Source organism: Canis lupus, chromosome 7 (assembly GCF_003254725.2).
Source record: "Canis lupus dingo isolate Sandy chromosome 7, ASM325472v2, whole genome shotgun sequence".
NCBI classification, from domain to species: domain Eukaryota; kingdom Metazoa; phylum Chordata; class Mammalia; order Carnivora; family Canidae; genus Canis; species Canis lupus.
In genome coordinates, this window is record NC_064249.1 from 18057958 (window position 1) to 18077983 (window position 20026).

A 20026-nucleotide genomic window follows, 5' to 3' on the forward strand; every position below is an offset into this window, starting at 1 on the left:
TCTCAAATCACTTGTTTTGTGGAAGGAAGCTGCCATGTCATGAACAGCCCTAAGGAATAGACTCACATGGTGAGAAGCTGAAGCCTCCAGCCAAGAGCCATTGATGGAGGAGGGCCTGCCAACAGCCACATGAATGAGGGCTAATTAAACCTTGAGATGGCTGCAACCCTTGGCAACAAACAGCATGTTCCAACTTTGTTGGAGAGCCTGCACTAGAACCAACCAGTCAAGCTGCTCTCAGATTTCTGACCTTTAGGAACCATGTGAGATAATAAGTGTTGTTTTAAGTTGCTTAGTTTTGGGATAACTCGTTATCTCAGCAATAGATAACTAATACAGGTACATATGTTGGACTGTTTGATACTGTTCCACAGCTACTGGATTTAAAAAAAAAAAAAAACTTTTATTCTCTTTTTATTTCATTTTGGGTAATTTCATTTGCCCTGTCTCCAAGTTTGTAATTTCTTTCCTTTGTCAAGTTGGCTGAGGGACCAGTTGAAGACATTCTTCATTTCTGTTACTGTGGCTTTTTTTTAAATTGCTAGTACTTAGATTTAATCTTCATGATTTTCATTTGTGCTGAAATTGCCCATGTGATGTTGCATGCTAGTCACCTTTTCCATTAGAACCTTTAACAGATTAGTCAAAATTATTTAAAATTCCCTATCAGCTTCAACATCTGCATATCCAAGTCTACTTCTGTTGATTGCTTTGTCTCTTGGCACCATGTTGGTTTTTTCTGGGCAGAATTTATATGCAGATTTGGGAGTTCTACTGTGTGGTTTCCTCCCTTCTTCAGTTCCTCCTTTAACTTTTTGTCTGCTCCGTCCAGCCCTAAACATTCTCTTCTGACTTCAAAGTTATTGTGGCTATGATTTCTGCTGTAAGCTATTGATGAATTAGAAAATGCCCTCAGGCAAAAAGATGGACCCTTGGGGATCCCTAGGTGGCTCAGAGGTTTAGCGCCTGCCTTTGGCCCCAGGGTGTGATCCTGGAGTCCTGCCTTCAGCCCCAGGGTGTGATCCTGGAGTCCCAGGATCGAGTCCCACATTTGGGCTCCCTGCACCGAGCCTGCTTCTCTTTCTGCCTGTGTCTCTGCCTCTCTCTCTCTCTCTCTCTCTCTCTCTCTCTCTCTGTCTCTCATGAATAAATAAATAAAATCTTAAAAAAAAAAAGATGGACCATATTACGAGCACAGTACCTTTGTGTTGAGGATAGACTCCCCTCCAGCTCCTGCCTTCTGTTCATTATTCCCTAGTGCCTTCAGATAGCTTTTTATTTTCTTTTTCATCCTAATTTTCTAGTCCTCATCTCTGGGGAGTTTAGTCTGATCAGGCTACTCTGCCATTAACAAAAGCTGGAAGCCTGTTGGATTCCAGAACAGCAATTTAATAAACACGGATCTGATCATGTCACTTTCCCGCTAAAGCCCTTAGATGTCTTTCCATTTATTAATGACCTTGGCTTCTTCTAAAGCCACATACACTGGTCTTGTGCACCGTGCTCTCATCATACTTTCTTCTTTCAGCAAATAGCAAATTCTCACCATTTTTGTCTTAAGCTCACTGTGAGTAAATTTGTAGGTGCCTACAATGTGGAAATTACTTTTCCTACTATGGCTGTTTATTTCTCTTCAGATGATCATATTCCTATGTTCAAATCGAGCTCCCACTTACCAGGTATAATTTTGGGCAAATTACTTCTTTATACCCCAACTTTTTATTTGTGGAAGGGGAATAAAAATACCACACATACGAGATTTGCTGTGAGAACTAAATGGTTTGTTTTATATATATATGTATACATATATAGTATAGAATACTTAGAATAGTGCCTCGTACCAGGAAAACACTCAATATATAATAATTATTATTTTCAAAAGCTCATATGTTGTGACTCTGTGTGTTTATTCCTTTATCTTCTCTGTTTAAAAAAATTGTTACCCTTGTGAATATATGTGCTGAGAATCACCCACCTCTGATTAGATCCCATGTTTTGAGTTGCCATGTGATTTATCTTATAAAAAATAAAATATTTTTTTCCTCCTAACCCCAACCTTAGGGATGATAGAAATTTAAGAAACAAAGGCCTAATAAGTGGTGTGAAGTCACTCAGTAAAGAAGAATTAAGTGCAGAGTTACTAAACTTATCTCTGAACACAGATGTATGTCATCAGCCTTGTGTATCTAAACAACAATTGAAAGCAGGTAGTATTCTTACTACAAATAATTAGAAATATATCGTCTTTTATGTACTGACATTGATAACAATTGGAATTTATAGTAAATTTTCATCTTGTACATTTAAAATAACATTGAAATATTTGCTGGTACTCAACTGGTAGAAATAATTGAAAATTTTTTTAAAAAGAGAAAGAAATGAAAATTATAATGGTAATCCAAGAGAAAACACAGTTAATGTTACTGCCTTCTATATATGCTTTTACAAATTAATGTGAATTTTTGTTCATATACTTGCATACATTTTTACAGTTTATAATCACCATGTACATGCTATTTTATACCTTTAAATTAATAGTAGCTACAGGAAATGTAGGAAATATTCAAAGTGGAGAGAAATCAAAGTATCTATCTAAAATATATGGTTAAGGAATAGGACTTTTCAGTTTCTTTTTAGTATTAGCTTCCTATTCATAATCCTCTATTAATGCAATAAAAACTCAGTAATAAGAGTTTGAAAGATTCTAGTAATAGTTTTATTTTTAATTTTAAACTAGTACTTAAGAAAATTAAAGGCAGTACAATTGTTTTATCTTTTTTTTTATCAGAATGATCTGTTCTATAGCTTGATATTTGATAGAATGTTATATTAAACCTGACATTTTAAAACACACTCCACCTTTTTCCTGTGTTGGAAAAATAAATGCTGAAATCCTTAATATTGTATGTCCTTTTTATGTGTAATTGTATAAAAAGTCATATATACACATGCTACACTTATTTGACCTTTTTGGTAATAAAATTTCTTTTGTCATAATATTCAAAATGACATTTATTAGAGGAAGATGTTAGTTTATGGTTTTTCAGGGTAACATGCTTTCAGTTTGTTCATTCTGTTACTATCACTTTAAATTCTTAGTATTTGTAGATGTAAGCCACTTAATATTTTGCATTTTGCCCTAAAGACATTGCAGTTGCCTTCAGGTATCAAAATAGTAATGTTAATGAAATGATGTCAATTGATATAATAAAAACTCACTTTAAAAGGGAAGGGCATAAAAGTAGTTAAACCAGAGATTTTGGTCCTTTCAAAAACAGTTTACTGATATAAGTTGCAATTGGAAGAATATATTATTTTTTGGAAGAAAACACACTTTGATCCATAATTTTTCACTTTCTATTATAAATAGATGCAAAGCATTCTTTTAATTTTTTCTTTTAAAAAAATAATAAAACTAAAATTATGGTTAAAATATTACACATTTCCTAAATTTCTGTTTTAGTAAAAATATTTTGTTGGCTTTTGTCAAAAGAAAGCATTTTTTATGTGATATATTTATGTTGCATCTAAAACAATTATTCAATAGATACATGTTTCTAAATACTGTTTAAGAAGTAAAGTATTGGTTTGGTTTCTGTGTAATTTAAATACTAATTACATACATGAAGTATTTGTAGCCAAATACCAATTATATATGTAAAATATTTATTAAATATAAAGCTTTATAACTATTTGTTTTAAAGAAACAACACGGTTAGAAGAGAGCTATGAGGAAGAATCTGCACATTCTGGACTACCCATTCTACTTGAAAGCATTGTATCTGATCTTGAAAAATCTCTTGGAACAGCTTTATCTTCAATATTAGAAACAGAAATGAAAATTGCTTTTGGAAACCTTTGGATGGAGGTGGTTATTTCAACTCTATTAGTTGAAAATTACTTTTTCATTGCTAAAGATTTATGACCTTATCTTAGGAAATATGAATTGTATAAAATGTGTAAGCTTCATTGTGATCATCTATATCCCATTTTTTAATAGTTTTTGAAATAACTTCTTAAAACTTAAATGGTGGACATTTCCTAAAAATTAGAAACCATGTTTTATCATTTATATTTTTTCAGTGAATTAGTATTTATTAGGTATTTACTGTGTGTTAGACACATTGCCCCCATGGATCTTAATTTGAATTCAGGAAAACTTCTCTTTGTAGTTTATTTAAATTAGAATATCTGCTATAGGGAGTTCCCATAAGAGTACGTATTCAGAAACAGAAGTGTGTATTTTGGCTTATGTCATATAAATATGAGAAAGTATAAAAATTATCATTAGTAGCAAGATATTTTATATCTTCTACATCCATATTTTTCCTATAATCAGTAAAATATTACATTTGGCAATAGTGGTCTTTTTAGTTAATGTTTGCTGTTCATATCTATAGACAGTAGAAACATCCTATCTTCTCAATTGTAGGTTGTATCTATCCTAGATATTTAGTGAGATTCTAATACTTGTCAATATGATGTGTTTGCTGCTTGATTATATTATCAAGTATTGAACCAAGATGATGAGGAATGATCAGAAGATTCTAAGAGGGTTGACTTGGATGTTTTATAATAGAGCCTGGGAAAGCCATTGCATGTGAATGATTCAAAACAAGATGTGCTGACATCTTGTAGTACTAAATGAACATAATCTCCTTTATAAACAGGTCTTTGCAAGAGTGTAGCCAGTGTTAGTGATAATTGACATCTTTTTTCTATATAGATTTTCCTGTAGCTGTATGAAATAGATTGATTTCTTCCTAGAATTGACTATGTCGGGAAGTAAATTGATCATCTCTTTTGATTGAAACTGTGCTTCTAAAAAAAAAAAAAAAAAAAAAAAAAAAACCTATATTTCTGATTAAAACAGTGCTTTCATTTTGCACATATAGTTTCTGAAACTATAAGAATCAATACTAATAAATATTACAAAAATATAAATTGAAATGGAATTAGCACTTTGAGATTATGATTGGCTTTTAATAAAACATCTTTTAATTTTAAAAGAATTCAACTAGGGACACCTGGGTGGCTTAGTGGTTGAGTGTCTGCCTTTGGTTCAGGTCATGATCCCTGGGGTCTTGGGATCAAGTCCTGCATTAGGCTCCCCACAGGGAGCCTGCTTCTCTCTCTCTGCCTCTCTCTGTGTCTCTCATGAATAAATAAATAAAATCTTAAAAAAAAAAAAAAAGAATTCAAATAATATATTTTGCTCAGAAATATATATGGAAAACTCCTAAATAGGTACTCTTTAATAATAGGAATAATAAATTAGGTGATAATTTTTTCTAAATACTTTTTAGATGCTGTATTTGAAACCACCATGGACTTTAATTCATTTATTACAGTGCTTTAGAAAACACTGGTTGGCTGTATTTGGATTAGTTATGGAGAAGAATTTGCTCTTAACCATTGAGAGCCTATATGAAAATCTCTGTAAAGGTATGGATTTTTTATTTTCTCTTTAGCAATGTGTGTTAAAGTCAGGCTAGCTGATACATTCCATGAAATGTGAAGATGAATTAATAAGAAATTGGTCAATTATTTTTTAATCATTTTTACTTCTAATTTCTAAAAGGAACTTGTGGCAGCTGCATGAATGGATGCAGTTCACAAAGCTTATGACTATTAATGGTATCACTGTTGATATTCCTTGGTATAGTGAATTTATCATTTTTTATAGTGTTTGAAACTTTAAAACCATACTTTACAGTTTATCAGGTATGTAAGTGAAATTTAGACTATTTTTATTTCTTACTGTGTTTAATACACAAGTTTGTCCACATTCCATGTACTAATTTTAGAAATAGTATATTAAAGTATCTATCTAAAATATATGGTTAAGGAATAGGAAATGTTTGTCTTTGGTGCATAGTGAATTCTCAAACCAGAAGAAACTATAGTCAGCCACTTACTTGGTAGTTTTTAATAAAGCCATGTTGCACAGAACCTTCCTGAAGTGCTTCTGTAGCTGCCAAAGAATGGAGGTGGAAAGATTGATGGGAAACCTGGGAAGTTGGTGGGACTTGAGCTGTGCAGTTTTCTTTTATCAATTTATATATGGAGATTCCATGTAGGCTTTGAAAAAAAAAAAAGTTTCTGCTAAAAAGAAAAAGATGGGAAAAGCACTGATCAAATGTTATGAAAGCTCATGTTTTATAAGTAGACTAACCAGCCCTGAGAGGGTGATTTGTCTAAAGTCAGACAACTAGATTTTTCTTACTATAGCTTTAAAAAGCAAAGTATATGTAACAATTATTATGTTCAGTTAGTCCTTGACTTTTTTGAACTCTTAATATGCAATGATCTATTCTGTTTATTATTTTATGTATTAGTGTATCCTGTCTACTTTTGAAAAATAACTGTGAGTATAAGAGGGCCATTAAGTAACAACCTGAGCACAAGATGGTTTAAGCCAAGTTTAAAGTCACAAGAACCAGGTAATGAAGAATAAGAAGAATAAGAAACATGTGCAAACAATTATTGTAAAACCTGAACACAGATTTTTAACATAAAGCATCCTGGAAGCTAAAACAAAACAAAAACGGAAACATATTCTGTGGGAGGTATACCACAGCTCTCTCTCTTTCCCTTGAAATGTTAACTTTTGGAAAATGTTTTGTATCTTTGAAAATTACCTCAGGGGATTTAAAGCATCTGCTTCAGTGCCTTATGACTTTTAAAAATTACCAGTTTTAAAAAGTTACCAATTTTTAAAATAAAGACATTTTCCAGGCATTATCTTTCACTATAGAAGTTATTTATAAGCAGTATTATTATATGAGACATGGGACTATCTATTGGACACATCTTCAGAGCATTTTTGCAAGGTGTATGGAAACATTTTCCATATCTCAAATGGAAGCATAATTTAGTTGGTTCTATCAAAAGAGAAAATCCACAAATCATGTATGATTTTGAACAAGATTTACTTTTAAAAATCGCATCCAGTTGCCATCTTTGATTTTTCTCTTTTTCCAGGGGTGGGCAGTGTTTGTCTTTTGCACATAGCTCAGAGGTTGTGGGCAGCAGCAGGTCTAACTGGGAATAGGAGGAAAGTGAAGAGATGACTCTTCATTTTGCTAAAAAATCATGTTTGGAATCATACTGTGCATAATTTATTATACTTTGGTCTAGAAGAATCTGATGCCTATAATGTTTAACTTGTAAAGAATCCATAATAGAATTATGAAGGTGCCTTCTGCCCTAAAATAATTTTTTGTTTGTTTCTAAAATAATCTTGAATTAGAAAAATCACAGTTTATGACTTTGTTTACTCTTTCAATGGTATCTTCAGATGTTGAATTACGCATATGTGTTTAAATTTAGTATCCCAAAGAATGAATCCTTTAGGTCAATTCATAGAAAATTATGTGGAATAGCTTTTTTTGTATGTTGTTATTCATATTAACTTTAAATGATTATTGACCTTATATAAGCATTGAAGTATTCCAACCATGTAGATTTCTTTTTATGTCGTGTCTAAGAACTGAATTTATCGTTGCTATTTCCCTTTCACACATAATTTTAGTAAAGACTTCTTGTAAGACAGAAATCAAATGATTAATTCAAGGATATAAGCCCTGCTGAACATTTACTGCATTGGAGAAGCACCTTAAAAGTTGTGTGCAATTTCTCCTTCTTTAGGATATTTACTGCGTTCATCAAATTTGTATTCTATCCTATGTGTAGCTTCTCTTAATCTTTTTCCACAGGAATTTAAACTAGTCATTGAATTTAAAAACACATGCTTCATAAGGAAATACACTTTTCTCTGTTTGATAAAGGGGAAGCCAGAAGCCTGGCTATAGCCATCACATTAGATTACTGAATTTTGTATAATTAGTTATTAAAATACACTTTTTATTTTCATTTGGCCTTTTAGTATTTCTAAGCAAATACTTGTATAAGTGATACAGAGTTTTTTTAACTCACAAACCAGCAAAGAACCATGCTGGTGTTTCAGAATATAACAGAGTCTCTGAAACTGTGAACATTAAAAGAAGATAAAACAAACACATTGTAGCATGGTTATATTTTTTTTAAAGGTTTTATTTAATTGAGAGAGAGAGAGAGAGAGACCACATGAGGAGGGGGAGGGGCAAAGGGAGAAGAAGATGCCCACTGAGCAGGAAGCCCAATGTGGGGCTTGGTTCCAGGACTCCAAGATGATGATCTGAGTGGAAGGCAGCTGCTAAACTGACTGAGCCACCCAGGTGCCGCATAACATGGCTATTTTATACGCCTTTGAAAAGTGTTATATAGCACTTTACCCTAATAATGGAAAGATTTTTTTCTGTTCTGAGCTTTGGTGACATTAGAAATTTGCTTAATTTCATCATTCATGACTTTTAAAATCTTTGAAATCATGGTCACTACTTCTCCTAATTGGTTTGAGAATTTCACGTAAGAAATTTTAGTTGAGGGATCCCTGGGTGGCGCAGCGGTTTGGCGCCTGCCTTTGGCCCAGGGCGCGATCCTGGAGACCCGGGATCGAATCCCACATCAGGCTCCCGGTGCATGGAGCCTGCTTCTCCCTCTGCCTGTGTCTCTGCCTCTCTCTCTCTCTCTCTCTCTGTGACTATCATAAATTAAAAAAAAAAAAAAAATTTAGTTGAGAAAAAATTGTTATACCTATATTTTTTGTAAATTAACTCACTTTGCTAATTTATAAAGAAAAAAAATTCTAGCTTCTCTTGCCCACAGCTCACTGTTACCCAGATTATTTATATTTTTGCTAAAGTTGTGTCGTGTAGAGAGAGGAAACATTATTTTCAACCAATCTAGTATTACATTTAATAAAGTGGAATTTGAAGGCAAATCACTACGTACTTACTGAGTTGGTTATGAGAGGTACTGCATGTAACTTACATGCTTATCAAATGTGACTCTTCTGATGCCTCCAGAGTAATCTTTATATGAAACAAAATCAGTTTTGAAAATCTGTAACTTGTTTGGTAATTATTATCTCTCTTTTCTGAAGAATACAGAATACCTGAATCAAATCCAAGAACATTGTCTTTAGCTAAGTTTAATTATAATGCTTTTTACACCAGAGAGAGAAATTAAGAGTGGTATGTAGATGTAAATGTGTATTTTTCTTAAGTTTCATAATTAACATTCGATTGGTTTACCAAAGACTTTTTTGTGTTGAATAATCATTCTTACATAATTTTTCCTTCTTAATTTCTGTTACCAGCTAACAGTGCAGTGGATTTTGGAACAGTGAAATTTCTGCTTCAGGATTCTAAAAGTTTGTTACATGCTTTCAGTACAAGGTCAAATTATGATGGTATTCTTCCCCAGGCCTTTGCTCAAGTCAACAAACTACTCCAAACATTTGCAGAGGTAAGATATCTTTGGAATGCCATTTAGAATAGCTAATCACGTATGTTCTAAAAATGTATTAGACAACAGAGGCAAAGTATATTTTAATTCTGACTTATTTTAACACATTACAGGCATTAAGTAAATATTAAGTGAATTGAAGGAAAAGTAAGCAATTCTTATTGCAAATTATAAAACACATCCTCTTATGAAAGCAGTGTCACAGCCACTGTTGGAATTTTATATTATTTCATTTATGGAGGGAAGCAAGCTATGGCTTATTTGACTATTCATTTTCCAATGCCCCAGACCAGTGGATCTCAACATACATCAACATACTTGGGAAGGTTTTTTAATGTCATAGATGCTGGGACACCTAGGTGGCTAAGTGGTTGAGCATCTGCCTTTGGCTCAGGTCGTGATCCTGGGGTCCTGGGATAGAGTCCCACATGAGGCTCTCCACAGGGAACCTGCTTGTCCCTCTGCCTATGTCTCTGCCTCTCTTTGTGTGTCTCTCATGAATAATTTTTTTTTTTTTTTAAAGACATAGTTGCCAAGCCTCTCTCCAACTTAATTAAACTTCTGGCAGTGGTGCCCAGTAAATTGGTCTTTTTTTTTTACTTTTTATTTTGAAATAATTTCAACCTTACAGAAAAGTTGCAAGAAGAGTTCAAAGAATTCTGATATATATCCTTTATGGAGATTCCCCAATGTTACTGTTTTTTTTTACATTTGCTTCATTGTTTTCCTTACCTATATACCTACCTACCTACTTATCTGTCCACATTTTTTCCCAAACTTTAGGAGTATGTTGCAGGTACAATGCCCCTTCACCCCTAAGTACTTCCATATATATATTTCCTAAAGAACAAGGATATCTTATGTAACTAATATAATTAGGAAATTAGTATTGGCATAATACAATTATCTGATTTATAGACCTTATTTAGACTTTGGCAATTGACCTACCAATTTTTTAACAAGTCTCCTTTATGCAGCCTGCCTAGCACCGATGCCTTTTTACTTCTTTTAAATTAATTATGTAAGTTATGTCTCTGGTAATAGTCTATTTTTAAAAATAAAATAAGTTTTAAAAATATTCCTGCAGTCTTCTAATTTCAAATTCAGAAAATACTGTGAGTTTTATTTGTCAGAAACAGCTCAAAAAAACTCAGTATCACAATTGGTAGGTAAGACATTAATGTACTTTAATATATATATAATAATCTTTTTTTTTCCTTTCTGAGTTATTGAGTTGACCAGGTTTTCCTCTGTGTTGTTTTATGGTCAGATAGGTCTCACTACCTAGAAAATAATGAGAGGATTATATGATACTAAATTTAACCATAGCTGGTAAGGAAAGAACTTCCTTAAGAGAGTATCTCATGAAGTACAAGAAGCATCTTTTATATATATATATATATAACCTAATAAATATGTAATAATTCCTGCTAAAAACCCTGGCAGTTTTATTTTTCCACAGCAAATGTGACTTTGAGAACTATTCATAAGAATTAATGGGGCTGGAAGTTTAGGGGATTGCAACTTGAGTCTGCGCTTGAATTGCGTAGGGAGCAATATATTATCCTTTCCCATCACAGAACTGAACCGTAAACTCCACCTTTAGTGAAACAAACATAGTAAACAAGATGGAAAATTCAGGTCACTCAAGGCATATCAGTCTTTGAATTAAGATTATTGAAAATTTTAAAAATTAGGATTGATTATGATAAAAATAATAATATCCAGTTTTAAGGTCCTTTCATCAATTGGAAACCAAGAGACGGGAGTTGCCATGAAAATGTGGCGTGAGAGTTTTAGGGTTATTAGGTAATGCTATGCCTACTACATGTTGTCCACTGAGTATTTAAAAATATTGAATTGTTATTTATACTTGGATCCTGATTTTCCAGTTTTACATTAGCAAGAGATTCATGAAGGCCATTGGTAAAGAACCTATGTCCTCATTAGTGCTTATCCCTCAACACCTGACATTAGTGCTGTTGCTGGAAACAACCTATGTTGTTTCCATGATTGGAGCTCTGGAATATTGCTCCTTTATTTTCATATTAGAAACAATTGATTGTTTAAATCAGCAGGAACTTTGTGATTTAGCTTGGACTTTTAAAATATGCCTTTAAAGGAGTTGTTTTGTAGAATGCATTAGATTTGGCATATGACCTAAATACTTAGTCCTGTCTTAGTAACTTGAACAACAAATAGATTATCTCCAGGGATAGAATATCTAAATACAGTAACTGTTAGAAAAAAAAAAAAGCCCTTAAACTTAATTCATCAAGTGTAGAAAATCAGGAAAAGAGGAATATTCATTCATTTGCTTCTGAAAAGGCTTGTGAGGAAAAAAAAAATGGGAAATTAACTGATCATATTCCAGATTTTTATATAAATGAGGTGGGAACAGAAAAAGGATATATACATTTTTCTTTTGTAAGGCTTCCAACCACCAAAAAAGACTTGCTCTGCCAAGATGATAGAATAAAGTCAGTCTTGTTTAAATAGACTTTAGACCTGTATGTCTGAGGATCTGAGAATCCCCATCCTGACTAGTTGTGTTTTGTTTTTAGAGAGAGAGAAAGAGAGCAGGGGTGTGGGGGGTAGAGGGAGAATCTTAAGCAGACTCCATGCTCAGTGAGGAGCCCAACACAGGGCTTCATCTCATAACCCTGCGATCATGACCAGAGCCGAAATCAAGAGTCAGACACTCAACTGACTGAGCCACCCAGGTGCTCCTGACTAGTTGTGTTTTTCACCTCTGGTTATTTCACTTCTGTGAGCCTTACTTTCTTCTTTTGAAAAATGAGTATAATAATCTGTGTCTCAGAACTATCATGAGAATTAAATAGATTAATATTTGGAAAGCACTTAGTGCCTGGCACTAGTAAGTGCTATGTAGGTGTTTAAAGAAATCCATCTGCACAGTTGCATACACTACTATTTGAGAGCTGAGGAAAAGAGACAGTATGTGATGATTTAAAAACATGTCTCAGAACAACATATGTCTTTCCATTCATGTATATTTATTAAGTGCATAATTAATGAAATAGGCAAAAACAGGAGGAATAACTTTCTTTTTTTCTTCCTGCCCCCAAAGATAGGAAAGGGTAACATTTACTTTTATTGTTGGAGAGAGATCATAACTCCATTCAAGGTCAGATTGCTGAAGGTCAAGTCCTGTATATGAGTCTTACCAGTTGTTTGACCTTGCATGAATTACTTACCCTTTCTATGTCTCCGTTATAAAATATGGAGAATGATAATCTGTGTTTCATGAGGTCATTGTGAGGCTTAAATAAGCTAATAGATATAAATTTCTTGGAAAGTTTCTATACATAAGAAATGCTCAATAAATATTAGCTGTTAGTACTAGTAGTATTGGAAATTTTTTATTTGATAAACACGAAACTAACAACCTGTGAGCTAACCTTTGAAATCATACTATTAGGGGATCCCTGGGTGGCTCAGTGGTTTAGCGCCTGGCTTCGGGCCAGGGTGTGATCCTGAAGTTCCAGGATTGAGTCCCACATCAGGCTCCATGCAGGGAGTGTCTCTCATGAATAAATAAATAAAATCTTAAAAAAAAAAAAAAGAAATCATACTATTATCAACAAGAAAGCCTAGAGAAATGAAGTTATTTTATATAAGTTCACAAAGAAGTTACAGCAGAGCCAAGACAACCACCCCGTCTGTTTTTAAAGTCATAGTTTTGTTTCATTCTATCAGATTTTTTCCCTCCTAATACTTTACCCCAAGGAGATTTCTTAAAAAATTATTCGTATCAGTAGTATGGCTCATACTCTGTTCAGTGTCTTTATCAATATTTAAAATATGCTCAGGTCTGTGTTCTTGAATACTTGTCCTTGGCTGTGCTCTTTATGCACTAGCACCTTCCATCAACTACTAGACTTCTTAAAGGGCAATCTATAACCATTGTTTCCATTTCTTCACTCACTCTTCCTTTATCCTTTACAAGTGGAATTCTGTCTCCAAGCTCTGTTAAGTGAATTAGGTTATCATTGATCAAATCCCCCATTTTCTCTCTCTTTCTCCCTTTCTCAAGTTTCTCAGCCTTTCTCAGCACTTGGTATTGTCCTCTCTTTGTTTCCTGAAACTTACCTCTTTTGGTTTCTCTTGCTTTCAAATACTTCTGACTCATCCCCTATCTTACAGGTCTTTTTCTTTTTGCTGGTCCCTCCCTCCCTTCCTCCCTCCCTCTCTCCCTCCCTCCCTCCTTCAGTTTGTCTACCTTCTTTTTTGCTATTTTCTCCTCTAACGGTCCCATCTACTTCTGAGGTTTGTCTGTGTGAGAGGGATTCCCAGCTATATCCTTTGAGTGGCAGATCTGCATATCCCACTACCTGCTTAGTATCTTTACCTAGATATCTTTTGATTCTTCGCAGTTGACATTCTAAACACAAATTTGTAGTCTGTTTCTCCTCTTTTCGGTAACCAGTCTTTCTTGGCTTTTCTAGAAGTGACCGTAAATTACAGAAATGTAGATCAATATACATCAAATACCTTACTGCTATGACTGTATAGTAGATGATATGTTCACTGCTTTGCCTTCATCAGCAAGGCGTAGGATAATGTGCTGTTTAAAATTGCAATGAATGTGACACATTTTAAAATAGCATCTTTGGGATGGCTGGGTAGCTCAGTGGTTGAGCATTTGCCTTTGGCTCAGAACATGATCTTGGGGTCCTGGGATCAAGTCCTGTATCAGGCTTCCCGCAGGGAGCCTGCTTCTCTCTCTGTCTATGTCTCTGCCTCTCTCTGTGTCTGTCTCTCATGAGTAAATAAATAAAATCTTTATTTTTTTAAAGACTTTATTTATTCATGAGAGGCAGAGAGAGAGAGAGAGAGAGAGAGAGAGGCAGAGACACAGGCAGAGGGAGAAGCAGACTCCATGCAGGGAGCCTGATGTGGGACTCGATCCTGGGTCTCCAGGATCACGCCCTGGGCCAAAGGCGGGCACTAAACCGCTGGGCCACCGGGGCTGCCCAAATAAAATCTTTAAAAATAAAATAGCATCTTCACCACTTTCTGCACATGTATCTGAGATGGGATGCTTTTAAATATTTATGTATTTGACTTTTACCAAATAAACTATGCCTTTACATTCCTTTGTAGAAGTAGTTAAGGGAGTTTGATCTATTTCTACTTTATTAACACTTCATATTTCTATTCTTTGTGCCATTATTTTTTCTAGGCATCCAGATTAAAAAGAAAATTGTAGGGTCTGCCTCATTCCCTGAATCTAGACTTTGGCTTAAAAATATTTCTTGCAGGGCAGCCCCGGTGACGCAGCGGTTTAGCGCCTCCTGCAGCCTGGGGTCTGATCCTGGAGACCTGGGATCCAGTCCTGCGTCAGGCTCCCTGCATGGAGCCTGCTTCTCCCTCTGCCTGTGTCTCTTCCTCTCTCTCTGTCTCTATGAATAAATAAATAAAATCTTTAAAAAAATATTTATTGCATACGTTATTCTTTTTATTCTGCTGTCTTTTCCTACCTGATTCAAGTTCTCAGGATTCCTCTCCTGGATTATTTCAGTAGCCTTCTAAATAGTTTTCTTGTCTCTACTCTCTTATGTTCCAGTTTGTCTTAGAGTACAGTTCTAAATCTATCACTTCCAAAGTTAAAAACCTTCAGTGGTTTCTTCATTGTTAAAGGATTACATTCTATCCTGTTGTTGTTTAATGACCCTTTTCAATCTCATTCTTGTTAATGGATTGTAAGGTACTTAGAGGCTTGAGTTACACATACTTATTGTATCCTAGTGTTCTCTGTCTTATTCAATACCATATGAGTAGAAGGGTTCAAATAGTGTTCTTAAATTGATATTAGGTGACTATAATAAATGCATTGGAAATATTGTTTGATATAAATGGAAATAATTTTTTTTTTTAGTTCTGATGCTTTTCTGGGAATATTTTGTACATAATTAAAGACAATTAATAGCTCTTGGAAAGATAAAACATCATAAGCACAATTGGCATTCAGTTTCTCTCACTAACTATTGAAGGACTAGCTGAAATTTGTGTAATTCTTATTTCCCCAGGTCAAGGCAAAACTTAAACAAAATCTTTCAGAAACAACAATGGGTAAAAAGCAAGAAGATACTTCTTTGATGAAGTCTAATAACCAAGAAATCACCATTTTCTCAGGTTCTCATCTTCCCCAACCCAACAGGCACCAAGAAATCTGGTCTACCCTAGAGAATGTTTGGATTACATTATATCAAAACAGGTACTAAATTCCCAAGATTTTTTTTTTAATTCTAGGCTTTTCCATCATTACTGTTATTCAATGAACAGTTAGTATTTGGGTTGTGATTTTAATGTATTAGATTATCTTATTGTCTTTTATCAAATTGGTGCTTTAGAAACAGTGATGCTTAAATAGGCATACAATCAGACTTACCTGGAAAGTTTTAAAAATACATATGCCTAGGCTCTATCCCAGAAATTCTGACTCAGTAGGACTGTGGTGACACTGAGAAGATAGTGCATTAAAAAAAAAATATATATCTCCAGGTGATTTAGATGTGAAACCTTCATGAGAAGTATTTCCTATGTATGTCAAAACCAATGAAAGCCACCTAGATTGGTTAAACAAATTAGCAGGATACAAAGCCTTAATACGATCTAAAATAATCTAAGGAAAGGTCATTTTGGATTAGGGAAAATTCATGTAAGACTTTGTAAAAAGGAAGATAAATACTTTTGTTTAAAAGGAAGAAATACTTTTATTCCTTTGATATACATGAAAGTACTGTGTTCCTGGTAAAATGAAAAGATACAGACCATTTGTGAGTAGTTACTTAAATGCTGCTGGAGCAACTTAAAAAATAATTTAAGGGATTTTATTTATTTATTTTTTTTTTTTTATTTAAGGGATTTTAAAGTAAGCCAACACTCCCTCCCATACTTTTTCCCAGGCTCATAATCTTTATATAATTTTATATATATTCTTCTCCGAGAGAACACCAAATGGCAGATGATGCTGGTGCTGCAGGAGGGCCCGGATGTGCTGTGTAAAAAAAAAAAAAAAAAAAAAAAATCATATATATTATAGACTTGCAGATTATACTGTATGCTTTTTATGATCTGCAAATCTATAATATATATGATTTAGGTTCAAGAGCCCAGCATCACTGTTATTTTGGATTAAGATAATCTGTCCTAGCAGCAAAGGAGTATGAACACTTCTTAGACATCTATTTTCTTTTTTTTTTTTAATTTTATTTTATATTTCAACACTAGATTTAGGGCCCATTTTTAGTCCTTGGCTACATTTATAATTTCTTTCCCACAAATGCATAGTTTGTCATACTAAGGAAATACCAATACCTAACATGTAAGCTAAGGAAAACAATACTTAAAAATTTGTATTTTCATATAAAGCAAAGGTTTTATTGTTTGTTTTGTCTATTTTTAACGTATTGGCAATGTTTTGGCTAATCAGATAGTCTTGTTATCAGAAAGTTACTATATATAATAGGCAGAGATTATCATTTTATCATTTTCTTTTTTTTTTTTTTTTTTTTTTTTTTTTGAGATTATCATTTTCAAAATAAAATAGATTAAAGCCATTTCTGGGCAGCCCAGGTGGCTCAGTGGTTTAGCGCCATCTTCAGCCCAGGGCCTGATCCTGGAGTCCTGGGATCGAGTTCCACATCGGGTTTCCTGCATGGAGCCTGCTTCTCCCTCTGCATGTGTCTCTGCCTGTCTCTCATGAATAAATAAAATCTTTTTTAAAAAAAAGCCATTTCTAAGATATTTTAATCTTCTTTTCATTTAGAAAATATTTGATCATGAATAAATAAAATATTTTTTAAAAAGCCATTTCTAAAATATTTTAATCTTCTTTTCATTTAGAAAATATTTGAATACTTTAATCTTAGAATTTATCTATAATATACATACATTTGCATTGGATGTTAAAGTTCCAGCTAATTTCTGTATTAGAAATAGACTTTCCTTTGTAGCATTTCAGTACATGAAAAATGCTGATATTGCTACTTCATTGCTTCTCATGCCTCAGAAGCATTGTGTACCAGAGTCACTATATAACTTTTCAATATACTCATGCTTGAGCCCTTATGTAGAGATGCTCAATTGAAGGAAAGGTAGGCCCTGTGTTGCAAAATACTTTTTCTTTTAGAAAGGTGAAACTATACTTATTAACCATTGTATTTCTTCAGATTTCCTCAGTTTCCCCTTTCGTGGTCTTGTGAAAATTCTTTACCTCTTTTATACATCACTTGTAGGAATGTGGAAAACAATACATTAAACATGTAATTGCCATATGACCCAGTAGTTCCACTCTTAGATATATACCTAAAAGAACTGACCACAGGTGTTCAAACAAAAACATGTACATGAATGCTCACAACAATTTACAGTAGCCAAAGTGGAAATAATCCAATGTCCATTAACAGATGAGTGGATAAACGAAATGTGGTATATCATAAAATGTATATATCCATAAAATGGAATGGTAGTCATAATGAAGTATCGATATACACTACAGCATGAACAAATATTAAAAACATGCTAAGTGAAGGAAGCCAGACACAAAAGGTCACATGGTATATGAGTCCCTTTAGATGAAACATCCACAGTAGGTCAATCTATACAGATAGAAAACAGATTAGTAGTTACCAGGAACTTTGGGGAGGGAGGAATGGTGAGTGATTCCTTAATGAATACAGGGTTTCCTTTTTGCAGTGATGAAAATGTTCTATGACTAGATAGTGGTGATAGTTGTAGCCATTGTGAATGTGCCAAATGCCACTGAATTGTACACTTTAAAATGTTACAGTGGTAATTTTATGTTTATTGTACCACAATCATTTCTAAAAATGCCTTGGAAAGTACTATGAAGTGAGAAACTTCCCTTGAAGACTGCTACCAAAGGTAACCAGTAAACATGGTTATTATTATGTACACTCAGCTGTGTTTTAAGGCATAGTTTTCTAAGATTGCCATAACAAATTGACAAAACCTAGATGGTTTAAGGGCAGCCCAGGTGGCTCAGCGGTTTAGCACTGCCTTCAGCCCAGGGTGTGATCCTGAAGACCTGGGATCGAGTCCCATGTCAGGATCCCTGCATGGAGCCTGCTTCTCCCTCTGCCTCTGTGTCTCTGCCCCTCTCTCTCTCTCTCTTTCATGAATAAATAAATAAAATCTTTTTTAAAAAAAACTAGATGATTTAAAATAACAAATTTATTCACTCACGGTTCTGGAGGCTCTAAAGTCTGAAATCCTGGTGTCTGCAGAGTTGGTTCTTTTGGGAAGTTCTGCAAAGATCTTATTTCAGATAAAGTCACATTCTGAGGTTCCGGGCGAACATAAATTTCAGGGGCATATTATTCTACCCAGTACAGCACATGTTTTTATTTATTTATATGGTGATTGTTATGTTATATAAATAACTTTTATATACCTTTATTTTTCTAGCTTATAGATGGTATAAGCATTATTTTAATAGTTCTTTGGTATTTCACCAGGTGGCTAATTCACCATTTACTTAACACTTTTTATATTGTTGAATATGTAGGTGATTACTAATTGTTGACCAATTGCGAATTATTGTTAATATGTGCTAGATTTCTAAAATTACCAGAGTAAGGTGTATGAACATTTAAAACTTCTAGTTTCAGCAAACAACGTAAATCTGATGTCTTTTTTTTTTTTTTTCTTCATCTTTATGTACTGGAGTACTGTTAGTACTTATGTACTGACTTGAATTTAGATTAATAGTCTTACTTCTGTGCCTTCCAGTCTCTTGATAAGAAACATCATTCCCACAGTTTGTACCGTATTACTTTAGCTTAGACACACATAGTTGTTGCTCTAGATCCTTTGCATGAATGGTAGCCTGGACATTCACAAGTCACTGTCTCTTATTTCTGATTTAAATAAATCAGGATTATGAGAGAGGAGTTATACATATTACCTCATTTTATGTATTAGAAATGCTTGAATTACAATAAACGTGCAAGTATACCTATGAATATCTTTTCTTTTTCTCTGTTTTAGCATGGATGTATTTCAAAGATTGGGCTCAAATGCAGCTTTGACTTCTTCAAAAATAGCATCCTTTGAAGAAGCATTTGTATCTCTTCAAAAGTTAATGGTGGTGGTGAAGGATATTCTTGAAGGAATTCAGAGGTAAATTCTAATTTTAAAGTTTCATTTATTTTCTCTTTCTTCTAGGTTTTATTAGCCTTTTGAGAGAGGTGCTGGGAGTCTTCCATCAAGTTTTATAAACTAATAACTTTTAGACTTAACTTTTCCCTCTCCCTTGCAAAAAGAGTCACTATTTGTAGTTTGGACCACTAGCATATTTCTATTTTTTTTTCCTTTCTAAAAAAAAATATGCCAGGTTGTAAGCTTCATAAGGAACTTTATTTTCATTATTATGCAACTAAGCTCCCAAAACAGTGCCTGGCGTATAATGGGCACTCAGTAACTACTTGTTGACTAAACATATGTTTAGGTAGTTATCACTGCTCTTTAAAGACAAATATATGTTAATATTTCTTAACATGATTGATTTCCTCAAATTATAGCCTCATAGTACCACAAACTGAAAAAGTGTAAGAACCAGCATAGTCTTATGATGCTTTGAAACTTCTGCATATGTGATTATTTTAAATATTTGTAGAGCATATAG

At 33.7% G+C, this 20026-nt stretch overlaps 1 protein-coding gene across 9 annotated transcripts in view; it reads left to right on the forward strand.

Moving 5' to 3' along the window:
- The window catches only part of SWT1 (SWT1 RNA endoribonuclease homolog), a 94926-nt gene that overhangs the window by 33524 nt on the left and 41376 nt on the right, over window positions 1-20026 (forward strand). For 8 of the 9 annotated variants that reach the window (XR_003129088.3, XR_003129090.3, XR_003129089.3 and 5 more), the window contains 6 exons: window positions 2062-2207; window positions 3705-3868; window positions 5307-5445; window positions 9203-9351; window positions 15405-15592; window positions 19390-19521. Coding sequence is in view for 6 of the 9 variants with exons in the window: in XM_025430089.3 (XP_025285874.1) it covers window positions 2062-2207; window positions 3705-3868; window positions 5307-5445; window positions 9203-9351; window positions 15405-15592; window positions 19390-19521 (918 nt within the window). In the remaining 3 variants the exon portion in view is untranslated. The remainder of the gene's footprint in view (window positions 1-2061; window positions 2208-3704; window positions 3869-5306; window positions 5446-9202; window positions 9352-15404; window positions 15593-19389; window positions 19522-20026) is intronic. The other variant, XM_025430094.3, reaches the window with a different exon arrangement.